The 27857-nt window shown below is 44.2% G+C and overlaps 1 protein-coding gene across 1 annotated transcript; it reads left to right on the top strand.

The window, feature by feature from the left end:
* Window positions 1-1662: 1662 nt before the first annotated feature.
* Window positions 1663-27580, top strand: prickle1a (prickle homolog 1a). Its single transcript, XM_076733414.1, has 8 exons — window positions 1663-1937; window positions 20200-20403; window positions 22258-22371; window positions 23273-23410; window positions 24241-24444; window positions 24643-24829; window positions 25126-25989; window positions 26114-27580. Exons 2-8 carry the CDS (start codon window positions 20215-20217, stop codon window positions 26974-26976), a joined length of 2559 nt encoding a protein of 852 aa, XP_076589529.1. The 5' UTR covers window positions 1663-1937; window positions 20200-20214; the 3' UTR covers window positions 26977-27580.
* Window positions 27581-27857: the final 277 nt, after the last annotated feature.

The following is a 27857-nucleotide window of genomic DNA, read 5'->3' on the forward strand; positions in this document are numbered from 1 at the left end:
CTCAGGATAATCTGAAATGGTATCTATCTGCCTCAGTGCTGTGTTACAGGAACCTGACACACACACCCCATTGGTTTATAACTGTCCTCCTTTCAGATTTTGCGCTGCTACTTATCTTCCACACCTAAAGATAATGTTAGCAGGCCTGCATTTTCCTGCCTACTCTATCTTATATAAACTTATTTTCAGTGTAGTTTTGAAATATGATGCAGGGAAATGTAGAACAGAGTTGGACCAAATGTCTCTCAGTGCATCTAAAACTCTCAGCTCTGACGCTAAAACGAGACACGTCACACATACATAAATATTGTTAGTTTAATAAAGGTCATAGTGACAGATTACTTGGCCTATATGAATTGATGGACTAAATGAGGTACCGCTCATGTGATACCTCATTTAGATTATCTTGAATTGTGCGAATTATCTTCATATCCGCAGCTCTGATAAAGAATGTAGCTGCAGTGAAGTGTGATACCAAATAGCAGCTAATATCCATCTGGTCCGCATAAGAACTGGCACTGCAGTGCTTTCCATCGCTTAATGCCAAGGCTGTGGAGAGAATGACTGACAGGTTTGAGCTCACTAAACCTGTTCTTACTTAACATGCATTCACACAGTCAGATCTATGTGACAGTGGCTGGGTTGTAACCCAGGTCAGCCAAGGATGTTGCGTCTGTTCCAGTGTGTGAGAGAGAGGTGACTAGGTCAAAGGGCACGCGATGAAATCAATGCATTTGTCACATTTCTGTTTCATGTTTCAGCCGACCTTTTCAGATCCTGATTTCAAATACGACAAATGATCCAGATTTGGTTGAGTTGTTTAGGGGCGCAATGTCGCGCTTGATCTCATGAAAAGGCCTTTTCCGGGTACAGGCAGGTCAGAGAGCTTAAAGGTCCACCAGGCAGAAATCTTTGTTGTATTTAGGCGGTCAGCACATGAGTTATTTAAACTCAGGACTGCAACAAGCAAATTTAAAAGGACAGAAGATGACCTTTGCATTCAGAACAAACCTGAATCTTTGCGACTGAGTTATGCTCATGCACTGGATTATGGGTGGTGGCCATTCCCTTCAAATGTTTGATCATCCCTGAACATTTTGTCTAACTAAGTAGACAGCTCGGCAATAGCCTGTTTTCAGTGTATAAACTTTCCTTTCATGGCCCACTGAAAATAGGAGTAGAGTTACAGTCTGTGTTGGGAAACATGAGGCACATTGTGAAAATTCCATATTGATGGCAAGAGGGACAAATAGGTTTGCAAAAAAAGAGAGATCATATTTCTATAGCTTTCTATTTAACAAATTGTGTGTGTGTGGATGGAGGTGCAAAAGAGGGCGTCTCTGCGCGTCAGGTCTTTGTTATTGAATCATATCTGAAACAGATGAATTTTTAAAGTTCCCAGTTTTCTATTGGCTCATATGCAGTAGCCTTGATAAAGGCAAAAGTTCATATAAAGGTAAGGGCCGGAGAGATTAGCTCACCTATAGTTTCCAAGCACCTAAATCACACAAACAGTTCTTCTTTAACTCCCCACTGCTGCAGCAGGAGTTAAGCTCACAGGAGCGTTTGTCCACTGTGCTCCACACTCGTCCGTCTCTCCAGGATTGGTGGGGGCTGCTTGTTTAAGCCAATAGGCAGGGAGCAACGCTAATGTCATCTCCCAGTGACCGCAGAGAGGAGCGCCACAGCGCACCGTGCGCCGCTCAAAGTGAGATGTGGTGACAGCGGGTGAAGTCAGACGAGTCCAGACCAATGCGGCCAGTATCTGGAGTTTAGGTTTATCGCTTTGCACAGCTCTGGGCTCAGCTTTGCGGCACAGTTGTGCTCCCTGTCTGGACTTTTCATCTTATGCCAATGAGACGCAGCGTGAGTCGCTTTTCTCACTTCGGGAATATTGGTTCTGGATTCTCGGTTTACTGCGGCTGAGCGCTTTGGGGGTGAGTGGAATTAAGTAATTTAGTGAGTTTTAACAGCTGTTTCTGCACATAAATTTCAGGTTTCGGGGTATTTTTTTAAGTAATCTCACTGCCTGTGGTTGGACCAGTTTTGTCGGACTTCAATGGTCACTTTGTTTTCGAGTTTTACGCAGTGAAAACGTTCTAAAGGCGCAGCAGTGAATCGACTTCAATGTTGCAGCTTTAATGATATATAATAGCACCATTGATTACATATAGAATTATAACAACCGAACTGTCATCAGCTGAACTGATGGACTCCAGAGGGACTCTGTAGATGTCACTGGCTGCTTGTGTGAGCCCAAAAAGTCATCAGACTGGTTTTAATCTCCCAACCCTCCAATGCCGCTTTGCGCTTTTGCGCCGCAACATCACCAAAGAGACACGTTTCACTTTCCCTGCGCGTGTAGTCAGACTAACCTCATTTCTCTGACGCTGAAAAAAAACTTGGTCAGAGACGTGGGCTGGGTGGAAGTGTGCAGTCCCCGGGGCCTCCAGATGTATGGACTCAGCTGTCGCCTGTCACTTTGGTGACAACTGGTCGGCGCTGCGTGACCGCTGCTCGTCCGCCACTGCGGGGCTCCATAGCTGTCAAGAGTGCTGTTGAGTGAGGGAGAATGTGGTCAGTCACCCCAGCCACATACAGTATGAGAAGTCACTCACTCTCTTCAGTTCTAACCATGATGGATAAGATGAGAACCATCTATTCTGATTTGAGCTAAGATTGAGCCCAGAAATCTTTCATTGCTGTGAATACATCAGGCAACACCAGAAACCACCTCGGTTTGAGAAAGTTCTTTCATCCTCCAGATTGTTCTTTTTAGATTTTAGTTGGTTTTATCCTGAAACAAAGCACAATAGTGCAGATCAGACAAAAATATCCCAGCTGGGTGAATGGTTTTAAAACAGAGCATGATCCAAGACTTATTAAGATGGACATTTTTGCAGCAAACTCTCAATTGAAATAACCCTGCAAGCTGCTTGAATGAATACATTACTCCTTACGGACCTTTCGCAGAGTTAAACATGTCATAAAGTGTTTCCTTTGGAGAACAACGACACACCCTCAAGTTTCAGACATTTCTATTCTGAGCTGTGAGAGAAGGTGCTAAACCTACACGGCACAGGAGAGCACTGACTGTTATATTTAACCATGGCTGTCTAAGATAATATTTTGCTCATGTTGGAGCACAGTCAACATCACCATAAGCCATTAAGTCCTGTGCATGCCCCTCTTGGGGGGCAGACAGAATGACAGACCCACAAAAGAAGGCAGAGTCAGACTGGACTGAAATCAGTCACTATGGCCACAGCTGACAAAAACAGAGCTGATCCCCGGACAGTTCAGCTTAAAGCCTGACAGCTAGGTGAGAGGACAGACCCAGGAGGTGCCATGGTCTGCACTCAGACACGATGGATAGATTGTGGAAGTGATTTGAGGTGCCGCAGAACAACACAAGTGAAAATGGATTTAAATAAATGGACTTATACATTGGAGCACTTGGAAGAGACACTGCTGACACTGTGCAGAACCTGCAGTTGATCTTCCTCCTTTGCACTGTCAGCATGTAGCTCACCGCGTCAAAATCTTCCTCTAATTGCTCTAGGAGGTATTTTGAAAGTGGTCACTTCCATCCATGATTACAGTACTTTTAACCATCCTGTCACTGATAGATTTTTTTTCCTTGGGACAGTGGCCAGTAAAGGAAGAGGGCAAAGAAAGAAACACTGAGTGTGAGTGTTGTGTACACAGAAACAGGGAGGACAGAGCACAGAACCAAGGTGGTGGTGTCACCTAGTGGCTAGAATAGAGGTTGACACCTTCATTGCTCACCAGTCACAGAATGTTTAGCATTGTCAACATGAACTACTTCACATTTTAATCCAAATAAGAGTAAACAGTAAGAGTAATTTGGGGTTTTGTGTAAGTGAAGCACAGCAGTTCAATGCAAGCATTATTCTCTCATTTAAACTCTGTAATGTTAGCGCTCACAAAAACAAAATGAGGGCACATGAAACCCAGCATCTAATGCAAAATACAAGTTCTGCATTGTCATGCAAATTCTAATCAGTGATTTGAATCTACTGTAAATGCTATCGCTGGATCAGCATAATGTGTATCTGCTGAAATCTGGGCCTCGTCCCTCACAGCTGCAGTTATTTAATGTTTAGATGATCTAGCAGGCGAAGCATGTGTGCGGAGAGACGCTAGCTGAGCTTATACTTTCACTGATCGGCTGCAGGTGAGAACTCTCTGTGAACATTCAGTTATTTATAGACCAAATGATTTACAAGTGGTGCTTTGGGAGCAACTCCACACGTCACACGGTGCATGTTCACGTCTCATTTCTAAAAGACCCCAAGTGAATCAAAGAAACCATTAATAGACTCATAAGACTTTAGCTCTAGGAGATAAAATAGCTGGCCCTATCAGAAATTCACTTGGACACAGCAGTGGAAAAAGTTCTGATCAGTTTGGCCAATTTGAAATTTACGGGTGCTCGCTTGATAAATGTGGAACATGTTGATGGTTAGTCCCAAAGTGCGTGGAGACTGGAGGATTTCAAACAGGCCAGCAGGAAGGTCTGTTTTCTGTACAAGCGCCTCATAATGCACCTTTCAACCAGAGAAGCTAGCTACAACATTAGCACATTTGTGTGCTGTTGCATTAGTGTGCACAGCAAGAGTGGTGGAGGTGGAGACAAATCACAGACGTGAGGCCAGTCTCAGACATAAACAGTGGGAGTGAGGACATTTTGGCCAGTGCTCACTTTCAGACAGCTCTTCAAAGTGCTGCTTGAAGATTGAGACTTGGTTTTAAAGGTTAGGTTAGGTTTAAGTTCAGGGCTGGGGTTAAGTGTTTAGCTGTGATGGTTAAGGTGATCGGCTTGAGAATGCTTTATGTCGATTAGAGGCCTCACAAGAGACAAAGCAGTCACCTACAGTGTGTGTGTGTGTGTGTGTGACTGTCTGTAGGTGTTTGAGACTGTATGCGTGTGTGGCAGACGCCCAGCTGAGTGTGAATGAGCAGAATGTAAGTCCCAGTGCCCGTGTGTATACGTTCCCCACTGTTGATTTAAAAGCCCAGTACCAGTGAAATGTACACAGAGGCCTGTTTGTGCAAAGCTAGAATGAATCACCCTCGCGTCCGTGTAAATCGCCTGCAAGCCAAACACTCTGGCAGCCTTTTATCCCCAGACGTGGTCCAGCTCACCACAGCAGGGCTAAAAGCAGAGCGGGACAGGGCCGTGTGTTGTGAGGAGCTGTCAGAGGAGGCCAGTCTTTCATGGCTCTGGACGGGGAGATGTGGCACGGACTCAGGTTGCCACAGACAAACTCCAGAGAGCAGAGCGCGTTGACTGTAAACTGTTTGTGGTAGGTTGGCAGGAGGCTGGATGAAGTATGGCTTGTTTAAACGCCGGTGGTCCCTGAGTCTGTGGTCACTGGGCCTGGCTGAATGGACGGTGGCCTGGATGGTCAAATTTAGGGCACTGTTACACCGCGGTTGAAGAGATTTGGATAACCGCTGTGGGTGCTGCTGTCTTTGGGAGCGATTACAGCATTGTGCTCGTCATGCCCTTCCTGCAGCTTTCAAACGGCATCATGTATGAGAGTCAGTGGAATCTGCCTGCAGCAGTGGCACACATTGGATCCACATGCTAAGCATTATTGTAAAGCGATTAAAGGTAGCTAGTGATTTAGCGCCTCCAGGCACAACTCTGTTTATTAGGAGCTGCAGGATGATGTTAGAGGAAAGCGCGTTTGGCTCTCACTGTGGAGTTTAATGCCCCTGCAGATCTCTGGTAACCACACGGAATAATTGCGGGACTAACCATCAGACCACCACGATGATGAAAGTTATACTCGACACACATGTTTCATTATCACCCCCATGTATAGGCATGATGCTCAGCTCTGAATGAACACTGCATAATAACCACAATGCTCCAAAACTGGTTATTATCGACATGTCTGTCTTTGATAAAGGGGAATAACAGATGCAGAGATGCCAAATGTCAGCAGCTTTAGTGACGGAGGTTTTTGGAGAGACATGGCTGCCTGCAGTAGGGCATGTTTTCTCCTCTGTCCTCCACATCTATGGGGAGCCATCCAAGCAATCACAGCATCAAGGGCTAGAAGCAAAAGAAAACATATTACCCTGAGATAGTCATTAAAAAGCCCAGCTCATTTCCCCGGGACACAACAGGGGATTCAGTCAAAGCTTTCCGGACCCCACGGCTGGAAATATGCAAAACACACACCACCCCCTCCCCTTCCTGTGGCTCTTGTTCCTCCTGCTCTGTTGGCATTGTCACAGGGGTGGAGTCAGCAAGCGTGGATGATATAGAAAAGGTCAGCAGGGTTTAAAAATGGACTCTGCAGGGCAAAGGATTTTTGGACTGACAACAAAGATATTTCCTGAGATTTTTCAGGAAGGTCACAGCTCCAGACAGTCGGGACAGGAGCTGGATGTGTGCCAGGATATTCCTCTCAGAACATTTACCCAGTAAAACTTTGATCCTCTCTTATTTTACAATGCCGTTAATAAAGACCAATTTATGCACACAAGAGTTTGGCCATATTCCCAGATTATACAGTGCTGAATGTTAATTATAATAACTCATTTAAAATATCTCGTGAAATACATCATAAGAAGATTAACAGGAAGACAGAGCAACAAATCAATAGATTATCCCCCTCCTGGTCTCTGAGGAGAAGATTTAAACTGCTGCTGCTTCTTTGTTTTTTTTACTGGAGGAGTTTTTCATGTCCACTAATTCAAAGATAATTCCTTGACGAGGTTTTCCATCCAAGAGCAGTGAGTCTTCTGTGTACCACCAGATATGTACCGCAGCACATGCCTTACATTCATAATGAAACACTAGACCACTTCCCTTTCATCTGAAGCATTAAATTGGTTTTTCTCCAGAGGTGTTGCACATTTATATTAGAACCCAATGACCATGCTCTGTACCAGGGTTCAGGTTGGATGTCAAGAACAGGTTCAGAACTGAAGCTGATTCAACATCTCTAAAAAAATACAGGGATTTACTAACAGATGCAAAAATTTTGACCTACTATAAACCCATCTACACTGCTGTTTATGCATGTTTCAATGCACGTGTGTTGGAGTGAAGGCTTCACAAAAGACAGCAGTCATACAGCAAAGATATGGGAGAAAGTCCATCCAACATAATGATGCCATTATCTCAGCTTTGTCATATTGCCCCAGAATCAGTTAATGCTTGCATTCAAAACAAACAGGTAAAGTAAAAACAAGTGTGAAACAACAGGCATTCGAGTTGTGCAAGGCAAGGGTATGTCTTTAATGATTGTTTTCTTGCACCATAGAAAAGCTGCCAAAGATGCGGTTTTGACAGCTATTATTAAGTTCACTATCACTGGATTTATGTTCAGTATTTGCTGCCTCGTAATCTCATATAACTCATCTCTTCACACAGAGCGAATGTGTTGTTATCAGCTGGAAAGAGTCATACATCACAGTGAAGGTAGATGTTGTGGGATAACGTACAGATGGGTCAATATTGACAAAGGCGAGCTGAGGACATGTCTTGCAGAGCACCAGCCCGAGGCCCACAATGGGCCCACTGAGCTGACACAGAAACAGTTCGTTTGGCCACAACAACCTGACGGCAGCTCCTAGAGAGAGGCCAGTTCAAAGAGCCAGGCTTTTGTTTGCTATGCTCACACTGTCTTCCTGTTAGGGGCTGGGCTCCCAAAGAAAACAAGAGCACTGGCTCACCAGATGTGTACACCTATGTGTCCTGTCCACAGGCAAACGCACACATTTGAGCATTCAGGGAAAGTTTTATGATGCTGAAAAGGAAGAAAATCTTGAAGAAAAGAAACGTTTTTTAAAATACACACACACACGCACACACACTGCATGTATGCCCACTCTGTCACGTGTTACTTTAAGCTGGAATCTTGATGAAAATGATTTGGTGTCATTAGCGACCTCAGTATCAGCAGCTCCAAAAATAACACACTGCTGCTGTCAGAAGCAGACGTATTACATGCAAGGTTTCTAAGAATAAGCTCTGGCCTGGAGGACTGGTATCCTTAATTTGGGGGGTGATAAGGCAGCCAGTTGTGTCCTTTTTTCCATTGCACACATAGCGTACATAGTGCCAACACACACACAGACACACACATGCAGACACACTCACACACACAGATCCCAGGCACTAACGACCCCGTGTCTGGCCTGTGTATCTGCTAAACTGAGTGAGGCCTGCAGAGGGCTTCAGATCAGATCTCACCAGGCCTGAACACAGACATACACACATACAGTACATAACATGCACACAGCTCACTCACCTATCCACCACAGACAAGTTTCTGTACTGCACCCTTCACCTAACTTGCATCTCAAACTTCCCGATACATTAATCCTGAATTTGAAATCATAAATAGATTTAGGTGAAGTGATGCCACAGTCTGAATTTGTCAAAATGAGATGAGAAGTGTCTCATTACTGTTTAGAGTGGCAGTGCACCGATTTTGAATCCCCTGGCCTCCTGTTCCCCTCCAGAAAAATAGAAGAATTAAATAAAAGAAATCCAGGCAGAATTTTAACTTGGGAATATGAATAGTTACACATACCCTGTTATCAGATCAGGTCTTGTTATTGGCAGATGCACTAAAATGAGGTATTGGAATCGGTATCAAGATTATTTCTGAGAAGTTGGACGAGTGCATCTGTAGTTCAGAGTAACTGTTTATTATTACTTATAGCAGACTTCTGCTACAACATTTCTCTTAGCTTGTAGACAAAAAACATCTATAGACAATATATCATCACAGAGAAAGGCAGCTCAATGTGGGACACACATGCATAGATAATTAGGTATAAGTTTGCCTCCCAAGACGTAGGACCTCCAAACATGTTTAACCTCTTTGTCCTCTTCAGAAATGAAACACATACATATTACAGCCTGTGTCAATAAACTCTGAGTGTCGAATCATATCTCCCATCAGACATCTTAGAATGAAAGTAGGTGCAGTATTTTTTTTTCTGTATGATTGAATGAGTCACATGAGGAGGTGAAAGGGTCAACAACATCAGAGCAACAGGGAGCCTTAGAGGGTAGATCATCGGGCCTCTCCTCTGCTCTTTCTGCTGTTTTTACTACCACCTTAATGACTTAAATTGTGTCCAATTAAGCAGAGCTGGAAAGAAGCATCCCCGCTCTCAGTCGTCAGAGTTCCCTCTGTGCTGTGGCACTGGAGCATGTGTTTAATTAGAACGCTCTAAAAAGACTGTAACGGAGTGTTTCTCCAGGAATGTTAATCATTAGTGGGATCCTGACTGAGCAGCTCTTAACTGTTTCAGAGTATTGTTGGATTCCATGGTTTGCCGTTTGAAGCCGTGCGGCTCGGGAAAATGCTTCCACGTGTGGGAATTGCCAACTTTCTCTTTCTTTTTTTCCCCCCAAAAACTGCATCCTCTTCTTCTGCAATGACTTGCTCGCAGCATTCGCGCCCGATTATTGCCTGTTTTGCTACGGCGGTCTCATTCATGTGTCCGTTTGAGCCCGGGGCTGGAAACACACAGGAAATAGTTTTCTCGCCATGTGAAGGATATACGGTTGAACTTCGAGGAAAGTTGAGGAGAAAAGCCCAGATGTGTGAGGTGTGAGGTTTAAGTGGTGTGTGAGTTGGACTTTCTGAAAGTGTGAGGTCATAAGCTAAACATTTAGTGAAGCCTTCAAGGTCACAAGTGTTCAGCCTGGATGTTGACGAGTTGCTGTTTCAACAGGATTGATCAGACCTGCTGGGTGAACTCGTTGGTTTAAGGTGTTGATAGGGCTGTTTTGTAACTTCATGTCTATATTCTCCCCAGTTTGTCCATGGAGACCACACATGACAGCTCTTCCCTTTGCTGATCCAGTGCTTTTGTCAGCGCAAGTGAGTAGTGTAAGAGCAGCCCATTCATCCTCGGCCGCTCTGTGTGCAGACAGCCACAGGCTTTTGTTGAGTTATAGTGTCCTCAAATAAAGGGGCTTCCTCCCTTTAACAGCCCCAGGAGCTCTGTCGCTCCACTTCCCATTGTTCCCAATGAGGTCCGGCTTTTACAGCTAGGTGAGAGGGTGTCAAATTGAGCGTGAAATATGAGCTGTCCCACTCGTACAGTGTTTGGCGAAGCAGCGGTGTGCTTTTGATAAAGTGAAGAAGCAACCTGTGCGCTGGCACCGAGGCTTTGAGCAGAGATGTGTTATGTCATGTATCACAGGTTACTCCATGAAAACCACACATTCATGTGGTGTTGCATCATACATGACACAACAGGGTTACAGCAAATTAGCTAAGGCAGAAATAAATGGGTAGATTAGAAATATGCTCATCGAATGCTGCCATGAAATCAGGCTTATTCAAACTGACATCATCTACTTAACAAGTATTATGTTGTTGGTTTTATACGACAGCATTACATAGTGTAATTTGATAATTCAACACAGACAGCTCGGTTGTGGACCGTTACGGATTTAAGTGTTTTTGACCTGTTGTGTTGCTGTTTAAGTCTGATAATTAGATTTTCAGTCATAGTTGAAAAGTTCAGACGTAATCATATCCCATTCCCAGTTCAGTCCAATAAATCCTGAACCCTTACCTCGTTTCATTTTGATTTGTCCTACTCTGGAGAACCACGTGCTCTTTAGTGAGGTCAAGTGTCACGTGAATAGATATTTCTCTTTAATTTTTACAAATGTCTCTTGTCAGAAACTAAGCTCAGATCTAAGGCTTGCCCTCAGCTGCCTCCAACGTGTCAGAGTGAAACAGTAAAAGGGGTTATGTGAGGGTTATAGGGCTAACAAGCCCACAGTCTGACCTGAGTTTGTCAGCGCCAATCTAGCTAAGTCAATATCAATGCGCTGACTGCTCCACCAGTTGACCTTTTCCTCCCTCTTTCAAGGCGTAAAAAGGATTGTTGTTACAGTAGAGTGATAGGCTTTTATTGGCCTTTATAACTGAGGCTTTTGTTGGGCCTGTGTCCTGCTAATACCCATTGGCAGGTCATTTAAACCTTGAGAATGCCTACTTTTTATAAGGTAGCTGACACACCAGTGAGAGCTGCTGTTAACAATGGTCATCAGTGACGGTGAGTTAGAGACTGACCTTCCCTTTGCCCCCCTCGGTACCCCAATTTATGGCATTTCTTGGGACTTAAATTTGTCTCATTTAAACATGCTAGTCTCTGCACAAGATTTCACATGCGGATTACATTCACATGAGATCCAGCATTCAGCTTTGACTAGGTGCTTTGTTTTATGGGTCCCCATCTTCAAGGACGTGTTTGGACCAGAGAAGAATGCAGTTTTATCATTGGGTGTTGGTTCTGATGGCCATCACCCCTGTCCTGTCATTGTCAGGGCATGCTGGTTTCATGGACTTCCTCGCCGCCAGCGCAAGGCGATTTTTATTTTTTTTTTTACAGCAGTGAGAAGGTGCAGACCAGGTGTGAGGTGCCGTTCAGGTCGTTGTGGCTATGACAGGGGAATGGGCCGTAAAGCCCTGGAGCCATAGATTTATGGGTCATCTGGTGCTCTCCAAGGTCAAAGGTCAGGGATGCATGACTTGTCCAACTTCATATTATTCAACTATCTGGGGCAAACCTTGAACTGTGCAACCAGCTTTTTCTAACTATAGTTATACAAACTCAGAATGAGGCTCGGGATGTTGTTCTGATACAGGAGAGACTAAAGATAATCCACACATACATTTAAATAGTTGTCCTCACCTCAGTTCACTGTCAAAGGCCACTGAGTCTCTTGCAGCTTCAGTATAAGATGTCCTCACAATTTGAACTTCAAAGACATCTGCAACTGCTTCTTCAACTTTTAAAGCTGTTTCTCAACTGTCTTTCAAATCTGCAACTTTGAAATGAGAAGAAACTCCATAAATCAGCTTCCTGTAAGCTTCAAATGTGGCAAAATCATTCATTTCTACATTTTGAGGGAAATCGGACAAATTCTGTTTGCGCACGCCATGGTTGCTGAATAGGCTCTGCAGCTTTTTTCTAGATAAGTTTACCATCTTAGCTTTGCATTTCATGAATGCCCCCCCTCCCAAAGCCAGGACGGTGTGTTGTCCCTCCCCTCTAAGAATTGCTAATGGAGCAGGGTGCAGAGTCTTTGGGATCAGTACAAAGGCCTGAGTTTTGCTGTGAAAGGGTGCCTCTCCTCCCTGGCCTTGGCTGCTACAATGGCTTTGTCCACACACCCACACACAGCTACGCTACATGCAGCACGCAGGTGTCTGGAAGCCCCAGAGCACCAAACATCACTTTACTGAATCATATTTTTCTGCTTTCTTTCCACTAAAAGCGACATCAACCTGTCTAAGCTGCATTTTTGATATTTAAATGACAGTGAAATGACGGTCAGCATTCACCTCCTATGCTGTGATATTTCAGCACTTAATGCTGTGAATGTGAGGTGTGTGGGCAAGCAGAGGATGGAAAAGGTGCCTCTCAATCACATGCTGTCAGTTGAGCTGAGCAAGGAATGAGCGGCCATGGTTTTTCCCTTCTTTTCTGGCTGATATTCTGATGTCAAAGAGGGTTTTCTATAGGGAAGTACAGCAGAACATCATTGTCTGCATGCTAAGTTTGACATACCAGCCGAAACTAGCATTGAACATCCTGTGGATCGTCAAATGGACAGAACTGTGCATGTAAATAGATAGAATTCTGTAGCGCTTGTTCCATTTGTGATGCTGTGAAGACACATTTTTCCAATTTCATTGCTCATAACAGTATTGACCCTTGTGAACCCTGTTATATCATCCCCCACTTAAGAACCCCACAGTGTAAATGCTTCTCGCATGTGTTCTTGTTCACAGAATTACACCCTGACGTCATCTCCACAAAATTAAACAGCTGCTAAAATGTTAATAAAGAAAGCAATTCTAGCTGTTTAATAGATTCCGTGCTGCCTAGTAAAAAGTTCTACTGCTTTGTTTTACAATCTTAAAGTATGTTAACCCTCTACAGCAAAACCTCACGTTGAAAAGGATGAACTTTTTGGTTCGCTTAGACACAATTATGTTCACCATAAAACATGTCCTTCTGGGAGAAAGTAACACTTTGCAACCAAACAACCACAAAAGCATGCAAAAGGTGCAACTGTCCAGAGTTTGACCTGAACTGGTCACTTTTGTTTTCTGAGGCAACAGGAAGAGAATCACGCTCTGACATTCCTGCAGAGGTGAAGGAGAGGCAGAGGTCAACTGCGTCCTTCTGGGGAGTTTCACTGGATGGGCGTGTGTCTACATTTGGGTTTTATAGAACATGTGTATAATTTTAACTCCTGTCCTACAGCACTGGTAGATGATAAAGACAAACAGGGAGCTTTGGTAGTGCAAGCAATGTAATGCTGATCTTCTGTGTAAGGTTTGTCTCGACAGACACTGCGTGTTTAGGATGTGAAGATACGTACAACTTAATTAGGGCTGCAACTAAAAATGCCCAATAGAAGTTTCCAGATGACAGATTCAGATTGTTTATTTTATCTTACAAACAGAAAAATTAAGTTTACTATCATGGAAAACAGAGAAAAGAAGCAGATCATCAAACTTGAGAAAATGGAACGAGTACATTTCTGTTTAAATAATGAGCAAAATAAGCTCAAATAAGACTTTACTGATGAATTCTGGTAATTCTATGTACATTATGTACAAAAGAGTATAAAAGAAATTTTCCTCTGCTCAATTCCACAGTGGAAAAAATGATCAATTATCAGTATTGTGGTAAATTAACTGATCAGTTAATGGACTAATCATGTAGTTTCACATTACTTTGAACTATTTTACTCACCCTTACATTACAGTTTGACTACACAGATTCCCACAGTATAGCTACATTGTGCATTTTGCTTGACTTAGCAAAGTTGAGATGCACAATGTTGGACATTTTTAACCCTCACTCCGACTATGGTAAGCTGATAATAACAGCATTGTGGTTTAAGTCATTTTTTTGTGTAGACCTTCTGTAATTCATATCTTAAAGGCCCGATAGATGGTCTCATTTAGACTTGCTGACATCATGTTCAGTAACAGGGAAGGGTTATGTGAGGCTGACTTCGGATGTTGTAGACGGTAGGAAGTAATTTTTCGCGGCGGGATAAATAAAGCATCTTTTGTTCACCGAACCAACAATCACTCTATAATCATAAAGCTGTAGTTAGCAAAGGGCTCTCTGTAACTTAGTGACATTTTAGCGCGAGACAGAGGAGAGACAAACCACCAGATAAACCAAAGCCTGACTGTAACGTTCACCACCTTCCCCACATCTTTGAGCTGTTGATAGGGAAGTAGAGAGAAGAATGTCATGTGAAGGCTGTTGTGGAGACGGGGCGGTCAGTGTGGTAAAACGAGCTCTGCCATCACTGATGTGCTACTTAAAAGCGCAGTTCCTGTGAGCTGGAGCTCTACTGGTGGTTCTCATTTGGAAGCATATGCTTGAGGTAGGAGGGGAGGGTCAGCGGAGGAGAGACGCCTCGCTCTTCTATAACCTGCCGTGACTGGCTGCTCTGAGGTTAAGGGGCCGGGTTGAGCTTAAGAGGGTTGGGTAGGGAGAGGAGGAGGAGGAGTGGGTGAGAGAGACAAGGGTGGGATGACCATCTGGTTGAGCTCCTCCATGTACACGCACACGCACACACCCCTCTCAAACACTCTCTCCCACGCACTCAGACAGACATCTCCCTGTCTTTTTACAGTCTGAGCTTTGATATGGGCTGTTACTGTGCTGACAGCTCTGATAGAGAAGGCTTGCTGCTTCTGTCCTGGAATTAGAGCTCTGGGGATCTTGATAAATGGAGCCCAGAGGCTGGAGAAGAATCTAGGACTGGATATAGTGGTGATAAGATCCTTTTTCCTGCTCGCCACAGGAGAGTTGGCCTCCGCTGAGGTAAGACCAGCAGGGAAATGACTGAAGATGTAATCTGTGTTTTCAGAGGAATGTGCTTTTTGTTTGTAGTGAGACTGACAGAAAACTACTTGAACAAGTGGAGATGTTAAAGTATTGCACTAATAAATCATCCTTAAAGTTCTTTGCTACTAGATGAAACAAGCTTCTTTAACTCTAATGCAGAGTTAAAGTTTGAAAAATGTATTTGAAATCTCTTGGTTAATTTACTATAATGGAAGAATGCTTTAATTATTAATCTGCAATCTGCATGATTAACAAGACACAGAGCACATCACATGTATAGATGGAGCTCTGTGCAACTTCTGATATTTGCTTAAGTCAAAATCAGCCTTCAGAAGGACTTTTTCCCATTGAACGCTGGCACCTTTCACACCAAGAGTTGATTTCAGCTCCCCTATACTGCAAACTGACTGTACTGGGATGTTTGATGTCTGCTATGTGACAGCAGCACGTGTGTGTTGAGTCTAAGTTCAGTCTGGCCAGAGCATGCAGGTGGTCTCCATAGTGTAGATCTCTGTGGAGATGTCACTCCCATCCATTTGGTCTTGGAAAAACACTCCCCTGGCCATGAAAGAGGGCCTCAATAAGTTGACCGAACTCCAGCCATGAAGCACCTCAACACTGCATAAAACGAGCTCCTCTCTGGGTCTTTTGTCAGCCGCACTCAGAAGCATTTCCACCTGGGCGTTTTTAAAGCTGACTGAATTCAAATCTTCTGTAGACAGAAATGGCATGAATGAACATCCCAAATGTTGTTGTTTTTGATTTTATGGCACTCGGTTGGTTTATTGGATCATTCAATTGCAAGATTAATGCTGATTAACTCAAGTATTTGTGTGAGACTGGTGGTTCACAAAATGATCCAATTGTTGACCAATCTGATTTGGCCTGCAGTTTGACAATGATTTTTGTCACAAGGGATACAATATATTAGTCATTTAAAAATATTTGTGTATACTGGAATAGCAGGGTGTAATAATACGCTGCATACTTCTAAAGTTAAGACATATCATGTCTGACATAAAAACAGATTTGTCTGAGTTCAAGCTCAAGTAAGCAGGGACTATGAAGAGAAAATCTTGTTTTTCTCTTCAAGTAGAGCCTATCCTGCATTGCTGAGCTCGCATGAGCCAAGTTAAACATGTTGGGCCAGTCCAAACTGACAGAGAGCACTGTGTTGGGTTGTGTGCATGTCCATCATCCACTTCCTAGAGGAATATAGACAGTAATTCAGACCAGAAGCTGCTTATTTTCCCTGTGCACTCTCTCAAGGGTTGTTAATCCAATGCTCCAGTGTCTGGATTTTGGGGGGGCTCTGGTTAAAGTGCTGTTGAATACTATTTAAAATGTCATTGACAGCAATATTTATTGGTCAGTCACAGTATGAGGTCCTGCGAGAGGTTTGTATTCCACAGAGTGATAAATAACATTACACTGTTAACGCATGATGCAGAGTCTCTGCAGTGCTTTCTTAAGGGCGTATATAGATCTGTGGTTAATTTGTTCCTTAATGAGTCAAGTTTGCACCCACTTGTTCATTGACCTCGTGTTATATTCAGCTTGTTGAAATAAGCTTTCTGTGCAGTAAGACTATCGCAGTCATTGTGCTCTTTTTTTCCGACAAGACAGACCTCTTCATTCATTCTGAATATCATGTGGGATGTTTTAAAATCTTCAATCAAAGCATTCAAAGCAGGCATGTGTTCTAGCTTCCCTCTTTCACCTGCCTTGACTTACATTTCAGCTCTTTTGTGGAACAAGACACATTAACATTTTCATACATGTCGGTCACCCCATTTTAGCCTCAGTCTGATATCACCTCCTCCACCCTCTGGCCCTCTGTGGGCAGATCAGTCAGACATGCAGGCCTGCAGCTCCCAAAGCCATGTTAACAAGCACCTTTACAAAAGAGTGAGGGGCTGTTAAACATTCAGGACTGCAGGGGTCTGGCTAGTGTGGGAGGAGGGCAGGGCAGGGGGAGTGGAACAGTGAGAGGGGGGAGAGTAAAAACTAATCTCACAAACCATGGGCTTCTTGTTGGGAGACAAACTTAAAAAGCCAGCACAAGTGATGAGTCAGTGACTTGGCAAGTCGGTATAAGCATGGTTTAGTTAGTTGGCTCAGTGCTTCTGTCATTCAAAAAGGTTAAGGAAGTGTTCTGGGCAAAGTCAGAGGAAATGAACTACTGACATCTAAAGGAAAAATTAGCATGCAAGCAGATGTTGTATGAGAAAGGAGCTTTGCCTAACACTGTGTGTATTCCTCTTTGTGGGCCTCGCTTAAGTTCAAGCCTGACATTCCTGTGAGTCAGGTTTGGCTGTGTGATACATCCTCACGGAGACTTGGCCAACATGTGAAAGCAAACATCTTTCTAGCAAATGTAGCGCATGAGTGAGCCTGCGCCTGATAAAATGTGAGGCTATGAAGTCGGAGTCTCTCGGCTCCTGAAAGAACCTGCCTATAGTTAGCCATCTCCCATGTGAAACCCAAGCTGCTCTCAAACAAGGACACATTTTTGCAGGTTATTTTGGTCTCATTTGCAAGTCAATAGATGCGAATAGAACAAGAGAGTATCTTATCCCCCCCCCCCCCCCCCCCCCCAGAAGACAGGTTATCTGGGTTTGAGGGCTTTAACTGTCATGTATGAGGAGATAACACACCACATCTTCAGGAGAAAAAAAGACTTAAACGGAGATAAACAGGCTCTTGATGGAACAAGCCTTCAGTGGATTCCTTCACAAAGGCGCCATTGTTCAGGACATGAGGCTTTTTAATGGGACGTGTCATAAGACAATCTGCCTGTCTTGACACTTTGTGGCGCAATGAACGAATTCCGAAAAAGCCCACAAATCCACTGCAGGCTAGAGGAGGACAGTCCAATCCTTGGCAGTTGCAAGTCTTGGCAGACTTGTCCTTGAGGAAGATGAGTTGATATGAATGACCAGCAGCCGTGTGGTATGGCATGCCGTGTGTGCGGCAGTTAATCATCCACAGGAGGGTCAGATGTGCCACTATCTCAGAAACAAGAAGTCGGGTACATGAGTGTACAGCTGACTCTGACAGGGTGTTTATGTGGCTGTATGTGTGGACCAGCTTCGCCTATAGCAGCCTGTGTCTATGCTGTATGTCTGCCTGTGTCAATGTTAGCTTCAACGTAAATGTGTGCATTCCCTCTTCATGCATGCATGGGAGTAGCACACTCCTGGAGGCAGCCAGGCATATATATCATTCCAGGAGAGAGCGTACATTTTCAGGCCCTTTACTGTCATGCCGGTGTTCAAAGGCTGCACTCGAGTGTGTCTGGTTTTCTCAGCTGTCTCTCCGCGGCCCTCGGTGCCCTTGCCGGCCATAGGGGGTGGAGGCTTGGGGGAAGGTGGTGTAAGAGCCAGGCTGCTGGACGCTGGCTGGGCTCCCATTTGATCTCAGCTAGAGCCCTTGGCCTGTGAGAAATGACCACAACTGGACACACATTTATCATCTCCATGTCTGCCTGGACGTGCAAAGCTTGCAGCAGCTCAGGAGATAAAGAAGGCTTACATGAGTGATTTGGTTGATGATTATTCACAATTAGCTCAAACAAAGTTTTTGAATTAAATTGCTTCCCAAGCTTGAACTCAGTGTCATTTCCTTTTGTCACATAGAACAAAAGTAGAGCAGTAAGGCTGCGACCATACCACAGCGGCCCAGGTAATAATAATAATAATAAACTCTGACTCTCCAGTTTGACAAATTGCAAATTTTCAATGCAAATATATGACTTGAAGTGAGACTATGTAGCTTGGAAAAGAACAAACAACATATACTTCCTCTAAGAAATGAGAAGTCTAAGTCATAAATGATAACCACACTCTTGCTCAGTTCAATAAACGATGCGGCTTTGCACTGCAGCTTTACTTGGTCAGGCATGAGCAGTAGCATTGTGGCTAATGTTAGTAAACCTAAGGGTGATATTGCTATTGCTGTAATTGAACTATGTTGTATATTTTTCCACTAAGTTGTAGTTTTCATTTGTGCCCACAGTGGCTGCTGCTCTGCAGAATTAACAAGCTTGAAGATTTCACTAATTTAATTATTTTTGTATTCTATCCAGCTATGCACTGGTTTATTTTGTTTATCTGTGTTATTACCACAGTATATTCTTATCTGAAAAAGTATGGATGTGTGGAAAAGCATTAGTGAACGTGGCCACCACACACATAGTTCAACACTGTGCCAGTCTTTGATCTCCTGCCTCTATTTTTCTATTGCATTGTTAGTGTCCAGCCGAGTATCAGTCGCCACCATCCATCCACGCCCCGCTCTGTCCCTCTCTGCCTATCTGACTACTTCACCTGTCTGGCATTGTTCTGCCCATCTAAGAGATGAAAGGATGATCAGACACTCACTGCAGCAGGTTGGAAAACAAACAGTCCAAAGAAAAAGCAGAGATGAAGGGAGACACCAGGCTTGTGGACATTCCCCATATGGTGGCCCTGTCTTAAGGCCAGGCCTGTGTTTACACAGACCACAGGCTCAACTGATCAAGCCAGCATCAGATCCCATGTGGTGGCCTCTCTTGGGACATAGTATGATGTAGCACTTCACCAGGATGAATGATGACTCATTCAGACCTTAGCTCCACAGATAAGGTCAAACCTAAAGATTTGAAAGCCAGTGTCTGGTGTTGTTCTTGCTTTTGAGTCGATGGCAAACTCAGTTACGGTATGGGAAAGGAATGTGAGGTCTGTGAAACATTGCCCAAGACTGGGAGAACATATAAGTAATTCTGAATTCACTATGTATTTATGAATAGCTAACTGCTTGTTATTGTCACTGTAATGAGATTGGACGTCACCTCATGAAGCTTTGGGCATTTCCTAATGGTCTCTATATCCTCAAAAGCCACATGAGGAGGGCACATGTTTAACTGCCACCACAATAGCAGTGAAAGGGTATAGTTCTCTTTATGAGTGTCTTTATGAAGTAGACTCATCACCAGAAGTGAACCCAGAAAAGCTTGCTCAGATACCATAATGGGCTTTTGAGGGGGGCTGTGGGCCTCATGAAAGAGACAGTGATGGTGTGACTCAGCTGGTGGTTAACATTCATTGGAATGGCACTGACATGAGAGAGCTGGATTACATGGAGTGAGGGTAAAATTATGTGGGGACTGGTTGACGCGATGGCTTGTTAACCAACAGTTCGTTTCCTTGTCTGCTTCATCAGTCCGGTTCCAGTTTATATCCTCACCCCAGTTCCTCCTTCAGTCCTCCGCTTCATCCCTTTCTTTTTTTTTTTGCTTTGTCTGTCCAGTAAAAAGAGCTTCTGATGAGCCTGGCGAGTGCAGCAGTGTCGGCGGCTGGCTTCCAGGGTGGGGCGCGCCAGCGAGACTTGATGATGGAGCAGAAAGTCAGTAAGCTGACCTCTGGCTTCCAACGCAGCTCCACCTCTGATGATGACTCAGGCTGTGCGCTGGAGGAGTATGCCTGGGTTCCACCTGGCCTGAGGCCTGAACAGGTGAGCAAATTATTACTCACAATGGAGTATTCTTATTGCTGTTGTTTATGACACTCATGAAGGTGTTCTGAGCTGCGTTTGATTTGATTTGGTGTACTACAAAGAAAAGCATGATATTGTCCTCTTTAACTGTGGTACCTATTTCATTGATTCACAAATCATTATTTCCCCAACTCACCACACTGAGTAATATCCTCCTGACAGAGAGTAAAAACAGCTCTGACCTGATTTTAACTCCCTTCCAGCCCATTTGCCTGGCCCAGATAAATGCTATTCAGCACATTACTTAGTAACATACTAACTAGAGTCTCTGGATAATGGCACATATGGGACAGACACCATATTTCATAAAACTTTTGCTTGGTCCCTTTGTTTGAGGCAGACTTGTCAGGCTCTACCAGGCGGCCACTTAACGGCAGGATGTGTGTACTTTTATTTACAAACTGCGGTATGGCAAAGTCTGCTTGTGATTATCAGAGATCTGTTAAGAAGAGGACTTTGGTGGGTCGAGCCTACTGCTGCTGGCAGCATTGGGAATCAAGGGGCCGTCTTTTAACAAGCCGTCTCCTTCACAAACACAGGCAGGGCTGTTAGATGTGTCCGCAGGGCAGCCAGTGTGATGTGGCACTTTTCCCAAATCTGCTGCATTTTTCTCTCCTTGTTTCTCCCCCTTTTCTCACTGGGTTTCTCTCTTCCTCTCCATGTCTCTCCATCCTGCTTCCCTTGTTAAACAACACACATGGAAGCAATGAGGGGGAGATGGGCAAGAAGAGATGGCTTCACAGCAAAAGAAAACCTTAAGTCCCAAACATGCGGAGCCTTTTGTTCTGGAAATGCATTGGTCAACTGTAATGCCTTTACTGCAGCCATTGCCCTGAATGGGCCATGTATTATGGGTCATCATTACAGTGAAGAAGCACATAGGGCCTGGGTGATAGCTGACTATTCCCCAGCCCCTAGGGAGCTGGATGAGGGGTAATAGCAGCATGAAAATGTGCATAATTTATGGTGGGGGCAAACGTTGGGGTGATTGTCAGGGTAAATTGCTGTTACTCCCCCTCTAGACAGCCAAAACTGCAGGAAGCCCTCCTAGCACACAAGACAAGCACATCCCACCTCTTTATCTGGCCGGCTGTAATAGCCCCTCCCTCATAAAGTTTAGTTTTCAGTGGTCAGCCCCAAGGGTCAAAGTGCCACTGCAACAGGCTGCTTTGTCCTGTCCCTATAGAGACAAGCATATGAGTGGAAAAATACACCATTTAAACTGATTTGACCTGTTGTCCTGTTTTGACTTGTTAAGAACAGATCGATGAAGAAAATGATCCCTCCAGTGCTATCATAAGTGAGCACTGCCGTGTCCTTGTGAATTAAAGCTGATGTGGGGGGTAAAAAACTCTTTGCACTGTCAGTCTTTCATACATTTTACACAGAGCTGTCCCAGAATGTGTCTCATCACAAATTAATGTGTTGCTTCTCTGCTTCCTTGGAAAAGAATTTGTGTCAGAAATATGGGCTGCTCTGTCCAACATCATAACAATAATATATTCCTGCAGTTTGATGGATTTGAGTTTAAAAAAGCTTCCCCACTTCATGGGGAACCAAAACACAGCTATATGTTAGGATTAATGACCCCACATTCTTGAAAACATATAATTTGGAAAGGGTTTCATGTGTCTTGCATGGGGATTCATTGAACATTTCTGTTCAACTTTTTAACCTCATCATCAATGATATATATGTTTTTCTGCAGTGTCACCAAAACCTAGTACCTTGTCTTGAGGCTCTCTAAACTGGCTTTGTGTCATACAGTGTTCTTATGTCTAATCTGCTTACTCCATGCCATCATTTCTGCAGGTCCAGTTATATTTCTCCTGTCTGCCTGAGGATAAGATCCCCTATGTGAACAGTCCGGGAGAAAAGTTTAGAATCAAGCAGCTCCTCTATCAACTTCCACCGCATGATAATGAGGTAAGAATATTTTCTCTACACGTGCATAAATGCAAGAATCATAAAATTCATCCCAGCAGGCCCTCTCATTTACACCACAGCTGCAGAAAAGATTCACTCTCCATTTTGTTTGAGCAGCCGCATCTGTTGCTACCCGCTAAACCCACGGTGTTAACAGCCTCACCATCTCCATGCCATCCCACTAATATGAGCCCTTGGCATTCACGTTGACATCACACTAGGGGATTTTTGTTCCACAATCTTGTAGACATGTAGTGTGGGCACAATGTGACTTTTGACTTGATGATTTTATGATGTTTGCCGGGAGCCCCCACCAGCAGGATTCCAGTCATAGTAGTGGTTTTTACGAGGACTGCTCAGCGGGAGAGAGGGACGCTGCTTGAAAAAAGGCTTTATGTGATGCCACCACCGCAGTGGCACCACAGTTCGACTTGGCTGTCTCTCTTCCTTTGTTGCCCGTCCTCTTGATTTCACTCTAAACACAGGCCTTGTTTGTGTAAACGTCTGCTTTCCCTCTTGTTAAGGCTTTGGGAAACATCAAAAAGGCCTGTTGTAAAAATGATGTTCTCAATCAGGGGCTGTGGGTGGAGATATGTAGGGGGTGTAGGAAGGGCAAGCTGGGGTCAAGAGTTGCCTTTGTTCAGCATGCTCTGGTATGCACTCTGCCCTCTCTCATACTTACCTAAGTTTATAACCTTTTATTAGTAGCCAACAGACTTGCAATTGGATCTTTCAAAGGGTGTAATATGAAAAGGCTGCTTGAACCATTGAAGGGAATTCATATCCCATCCAGCAGGGTTGTTTTTTCAGTATAAGACTGAAGAACAAATCCCTCTCCTTGATGTAAAAGTCTGTATTACGAAATTGGCCGTCTTACTCATAATATCACTTTCTTTCCCAGGTGCGTTACTGTCAGTCCCTCAGTGAGGAGGAGAAGAAGGAGCTACTTATGTTCAGTGTTCAGAGGAAGAAGGAAGCCCTGGGGAGAGGAACAGTGAAACTGCTGCCCCGCAACCTTCTGAACAGCATTTGTGAGCATGTACGTTCCCTGTTCTGCATGTATTATTTACTACTTTAAATATAGGGAGGACTGAGAGAGTGGTTATGGTATGACGTTGTTTTGAAGTCAAGGACCTAACCCATACTTTTTCAGTCCAAGAGCTTTTTCAACTACAGTATTAAAAAACGATTTGCTGCCTGTCCTCTGTACATCTCCTCCATGGGAATCTGGCTAATCTGGATCAATTTTTAGCTAAAGCCCAGAGGGAAAGCCGAAATAAAGATCTGAGTGTCAGCCATGCTATTTAAGAGATCCCTAAACACAAGCTGGATTTGCAGCCATGCACACTTAAAGTCTTCGCTGCTGAGTGGTTTGGAGTAGCTCATGACAGTGTTTCATTTAGTATTTAAAGTGATCATTGAGCAGCCAGAAGGTGCCCGTAAACCTTGTCAAAACGCTGATGTAGCTTTCAACTAGACATCCATGCTTTCTCGTTTTCTTTTTAACTGTCCGTCCTATCCAGAGTTACTGTGGTTGATTTGAAAAGTCATGTCTTCACGTGGTCAGGAAGAAAGGTCAGGAAAGAAAAACAAATTGGCCACTCTGGGACTGCATTTAGGACAACCTAGATGGGCCACATATGTACCCCCTCATCAACAGAGCAAATGGAAGCCATATAATGTTCTAGTTTCTATGAGCCAGGCTTTGTGTTACATTAGGAGCAAATTTGGACTTGAAGTCAAAGCTATGTCCATGGAGTTATATGATATATGTAATTACCTATGCAGGATTTTATCACACAAGTATTTTGGAAGTACAGCTAAGAGTCATTACAGGATGTTATAATCAACCATGTCTGCATATTACAGTGTGGTGACAACATCAACGGTGGAGAAATGGCAGTGTTTGCCTCAAGGGCTGGCCCTGGGCTGTGCTGGCACCCAGCATGCTTTGCCTGCTCCACATGCAGTGAACTGCTGGTGGATTTGATCTACTTCTACCATGATGGAAAGATCCACTGTGGAAGGCACCATGCTGAGCTACTCAAACCACGCTGCTCAGCCTGCGATGAGGTAAAACCACGTAGTGACGGAAAAACATCCAGAGTCTGAAATTTATGCCCTTTCAAATTTTCCTGAGACAGCATTGACATTTATTTTATATCTTGACTGCCTTGCATAAATCCAACATGAATATATAGACTGAAGACAGACAGATGTACTGCCATCTTCTATCTTTCCCTGTCTCAACTGGTGCATATCTGTCTATAGATCATCTTTGCTGATGAGTGCACAGAGGCAGAGGGGCGTCACTGGCACATGAAGCACTTTGCCTGTTTTGAATGTGAGACAATTCTGGGGGGCCAGCGCTATATCATGAAGGACGGCAGACCATACTGTTGTGGCTGCTTTGAGTCTCTTTATGCCGAGTACTGTGAAGCCTGCGGAGAACATATTGGTAAGATGATGGTTTTCTAGAGTTTAAATACTTGTCTAGCCTTTATAGCAGTATTGTATGTACTTCATCATGATGTAACGTGAGTGTTGATTGTGTGGCTTTGTGTGGGTGTGTGGGGGCAGGGTAGAGGCCGGCGAGTCTTTATTTATCTTTGACTGTAAAGCACTTTGTGCTATGTTTTCGTATGTATGAAAAGTGCTATACAATTATTATTATCATTATTATTATTATTAGTTTTAGTAGTAGTAGTAGTAGTAGTAGTATTGCAAACCATCTCAACTTTTCCTCTTTTCCAGGTGTTGATCATGCTCAGATGACCTATGATGGGCTTCACTGGCATGCCACTGAGAGCTGCTTCAGCTGTGCCCAGTGTAAGAGCTCTCTACTGGGCTGCCCCTTCCTACCACACCAGGGCCGTATTTACTGCTCCAAGGCCTGCAGCCTCGGGGAAGATGTGCATGCCTCTGACTCCTCTGACTCAGCCTTCCAGTCAGCACGCTCACGTGAATCTCGCCGCAGTGTGCGCATGGGCAAAAGCAGTCGCTCAGCCGACCAATGCCGACAGTCGCTCCTCTTCTCACCCTCTGTCAATTATAAGTTCCCTGGCTTCAGTGGAAATGCTGACGACACCCTGACCAACAAGCTTGCCCACATGAACTTATCTGATGAGCATTTCTGGAGAGGACGTGGTGAGGAGGCTGAGGCACCTGAGGACCAGGAGGAGGAGTGGGCTGAGCATGAGGACTACATGACTCAGCTGTTATTAAAGTTTGGGGAACATGGGGTCTTCCAGCAAGCCAATGACTCCAGACCCACGGATTTCTGGATCTCAGAAAAAGATGCCAAGTCCAAGCAGGAGTCCTCAAAAGCTGGCAGTGGTGGTGGAGGAGGAAAGGGGAGCTTGGCGAGTAAGAAGTATCAGGCTGACATGTACTGGGCCCAGTCACAGGATGGGCTAGGAGACTCAGCCTATGGTAGTCACCCAGGCCCAGCGAGAAAGATCCAGGAGTTGGAGCTGGATCATGGGGCTGGCGGAGGCTTCCAGGGTGAGGAGCCACAATGGTACAATGACTCTTTGGAGTGTATCACAGACGAGTTGAAGAAGACAGATCAGAGTGTCCGAGACTCTATGGACTCACTCGCACTCTCCAATATTACTGGTGAGTAGAAGTGACGTGATACATCACATGTTAGAAAATAATCTTTTATGTGGTGGCAATAGCTTATTTTTAAAGTCTTGAGTCCATGTGCAAAGATTTAATAATTTCCCTCTCTCTTCCCCAGGGGCCTCAGTAGATGGTGACAGTAAAGATAGACCTTTGGTTTATTCCCTGCAAGGCTTCCATGACCTGGAGACAGAAGACTGTGAGAAAACCAGTAATATGGGAACCCTCAACTCATCTATGTTACACAGAAGTGCAAATTCCCTCAAGAGCCTTGTATCTGACCAGGAAGATGAGGTAGAGGGAAATGTTCCAAAGGAAGAGGATGTTCCTCTGCCAGAGGACAGACCCAAACCTCAAATCCCTGCCCTTAGAAGGACACGTTCACAGTCTAGGCCACAGCAAGTCAAATTTTCTGATGACGTGATGGACAACGGCCGTTATTGCGATCTCCCAGTGCGCCAGCCACCTATGAGTGAACGGACACGCCGGAGAGTGTACCACTTCGAGGAACAGGGCCAGGAACTTCACTCTGGTCGCCACCATCACCACAGGAGGCACCGCAGTCGCAAGTCTCGCTCTGACAATGCTCTTAACCTTCTGCCCAAGGAAAGGGCCCAAATGTGCTACAAAGTGGACCATAGAGGCAATGGCCTTGGCCCAAAGGGCCACCAAGCCTTCTACGGCCACCCCAATCCTGCTGCCACGTCACACTACGGGCTGCAGGGCCCAGCCAGGAGCAGATTCTTGGGGCTGTATGGGGATGACGATGACTGGTGCTCTACATGCTCTTCTTCCTCCTCTGATTCTGAGGAAGAAGGCTTTTTCCTTGGTCAGCCAATCCCTCAGCCCAGGCCTCATAGATACTACTACACTGATGACTTGCCCAGCCCTGCTGCAGGCATGTCCTCTCCACCTTATGGCCAACGGACTAAGTCCAAAAAGAAGAGAGGGCACAAAGGCAAAAACTGCATCATTTCATAGACATTTATTGCTGTCTTATCCTCAGCTTTGGGCAATGCTCTGTCACTCACCTCTGCCTTTCATGTTCACTGTTTAAAAATGCAATAATAGCCTGCTTGTTATTACATAAGTCACAGCAATCAATTTATCAAGGTGTTTGTGTCAGACACAAGTCCTTATTCTGAATCTGTATACGTGGCATTACAAACTACATATTTATAAACCACCATCTAAACTGTGTTGATGTAACAGTGAAGATATTGTATATATTGTGAATTAAAAAAAACAAAATGGCTATTTTTATACCCATGAGCTGATGGCATGCTTTTTATCAAAATGGCATTAACATTTAACTATTGGTGGTTGGTACAGAGCCATTGTTCCAAAAGGGTGTGAGAAATTTAATGACAAATTGACTCTGACCCAAGCTCTTCATATGTTTTTTCTTCCAGGCTTGTGTAGTGCCAACATAAAAGAAAAACTGTGTGTATTGAAAGGCCTGGTTGAGTGGTGTATTTATGGGTCATTGTATTGTAAGCAAATCATTGTAATCTGTATAAATGTACAAACTGGAATATAAGGCTAAGATAGATGATAATTGTAATAAAAATATCTATATATCATGATTGGAGTTGTTTTTTTCCCTGCACAAAAGTATTTAATGAATATTATAAATGTGTCCGTGGAATCCCTCCTATAGAGGTCTGAGCTAAGACACCCCATGTCAACTGGCAAATAGTGCTGATCGGTTACAATACTCTATAACAAGTCACCTGATTGGCTCACTTCTGTATCAACCACAGGACTGACCCTATCCTTGTTACCAAAATATTCACTGTGCTAATACACTAATCAATTAATCAATAATGACAGTTGATTCATTAGTGAGAACACTTGACTTT

Source organism: Chaetodon auriga, chromosome 6, assembly GCF_051107435.1.
Source record: "Chaetodon auriga isolate fChaAug3 chromosome 6, fChaAug3.hap1, whole genome shotgun sequence".
Taxonomy (NCBI): domain Eukaryota; kingdom Metazoa; phylum Chordata; class Actinopteri; order Chaetodontiformes; family Chaetodontidae; genus Chaetodon; species Chaetodon auriga.

Coding starts and splice junctions, on each gene's coding strand:
- prickle1a (XM_076733414.1), top strand. CDS start 20,215: ATGAGCCTGGCGAGTGCAGCAGTGTCGGCGGCTGGCTTCCAGGGTGGG. Junction 22,372..23,272: donor TTCCACCGCATGATAATGAG/GTAAGAATATTT, acceptor TTTCTTTCCCAG/GTGCGTTACTGTCAGTCCCT. Junction 23,411..24,240: donor TGAACAGCATTTGTGAGCAT/GTACGTTCCCTG, acceptor TGCATATTACAG/TGTGGTGACAACATCAACGG.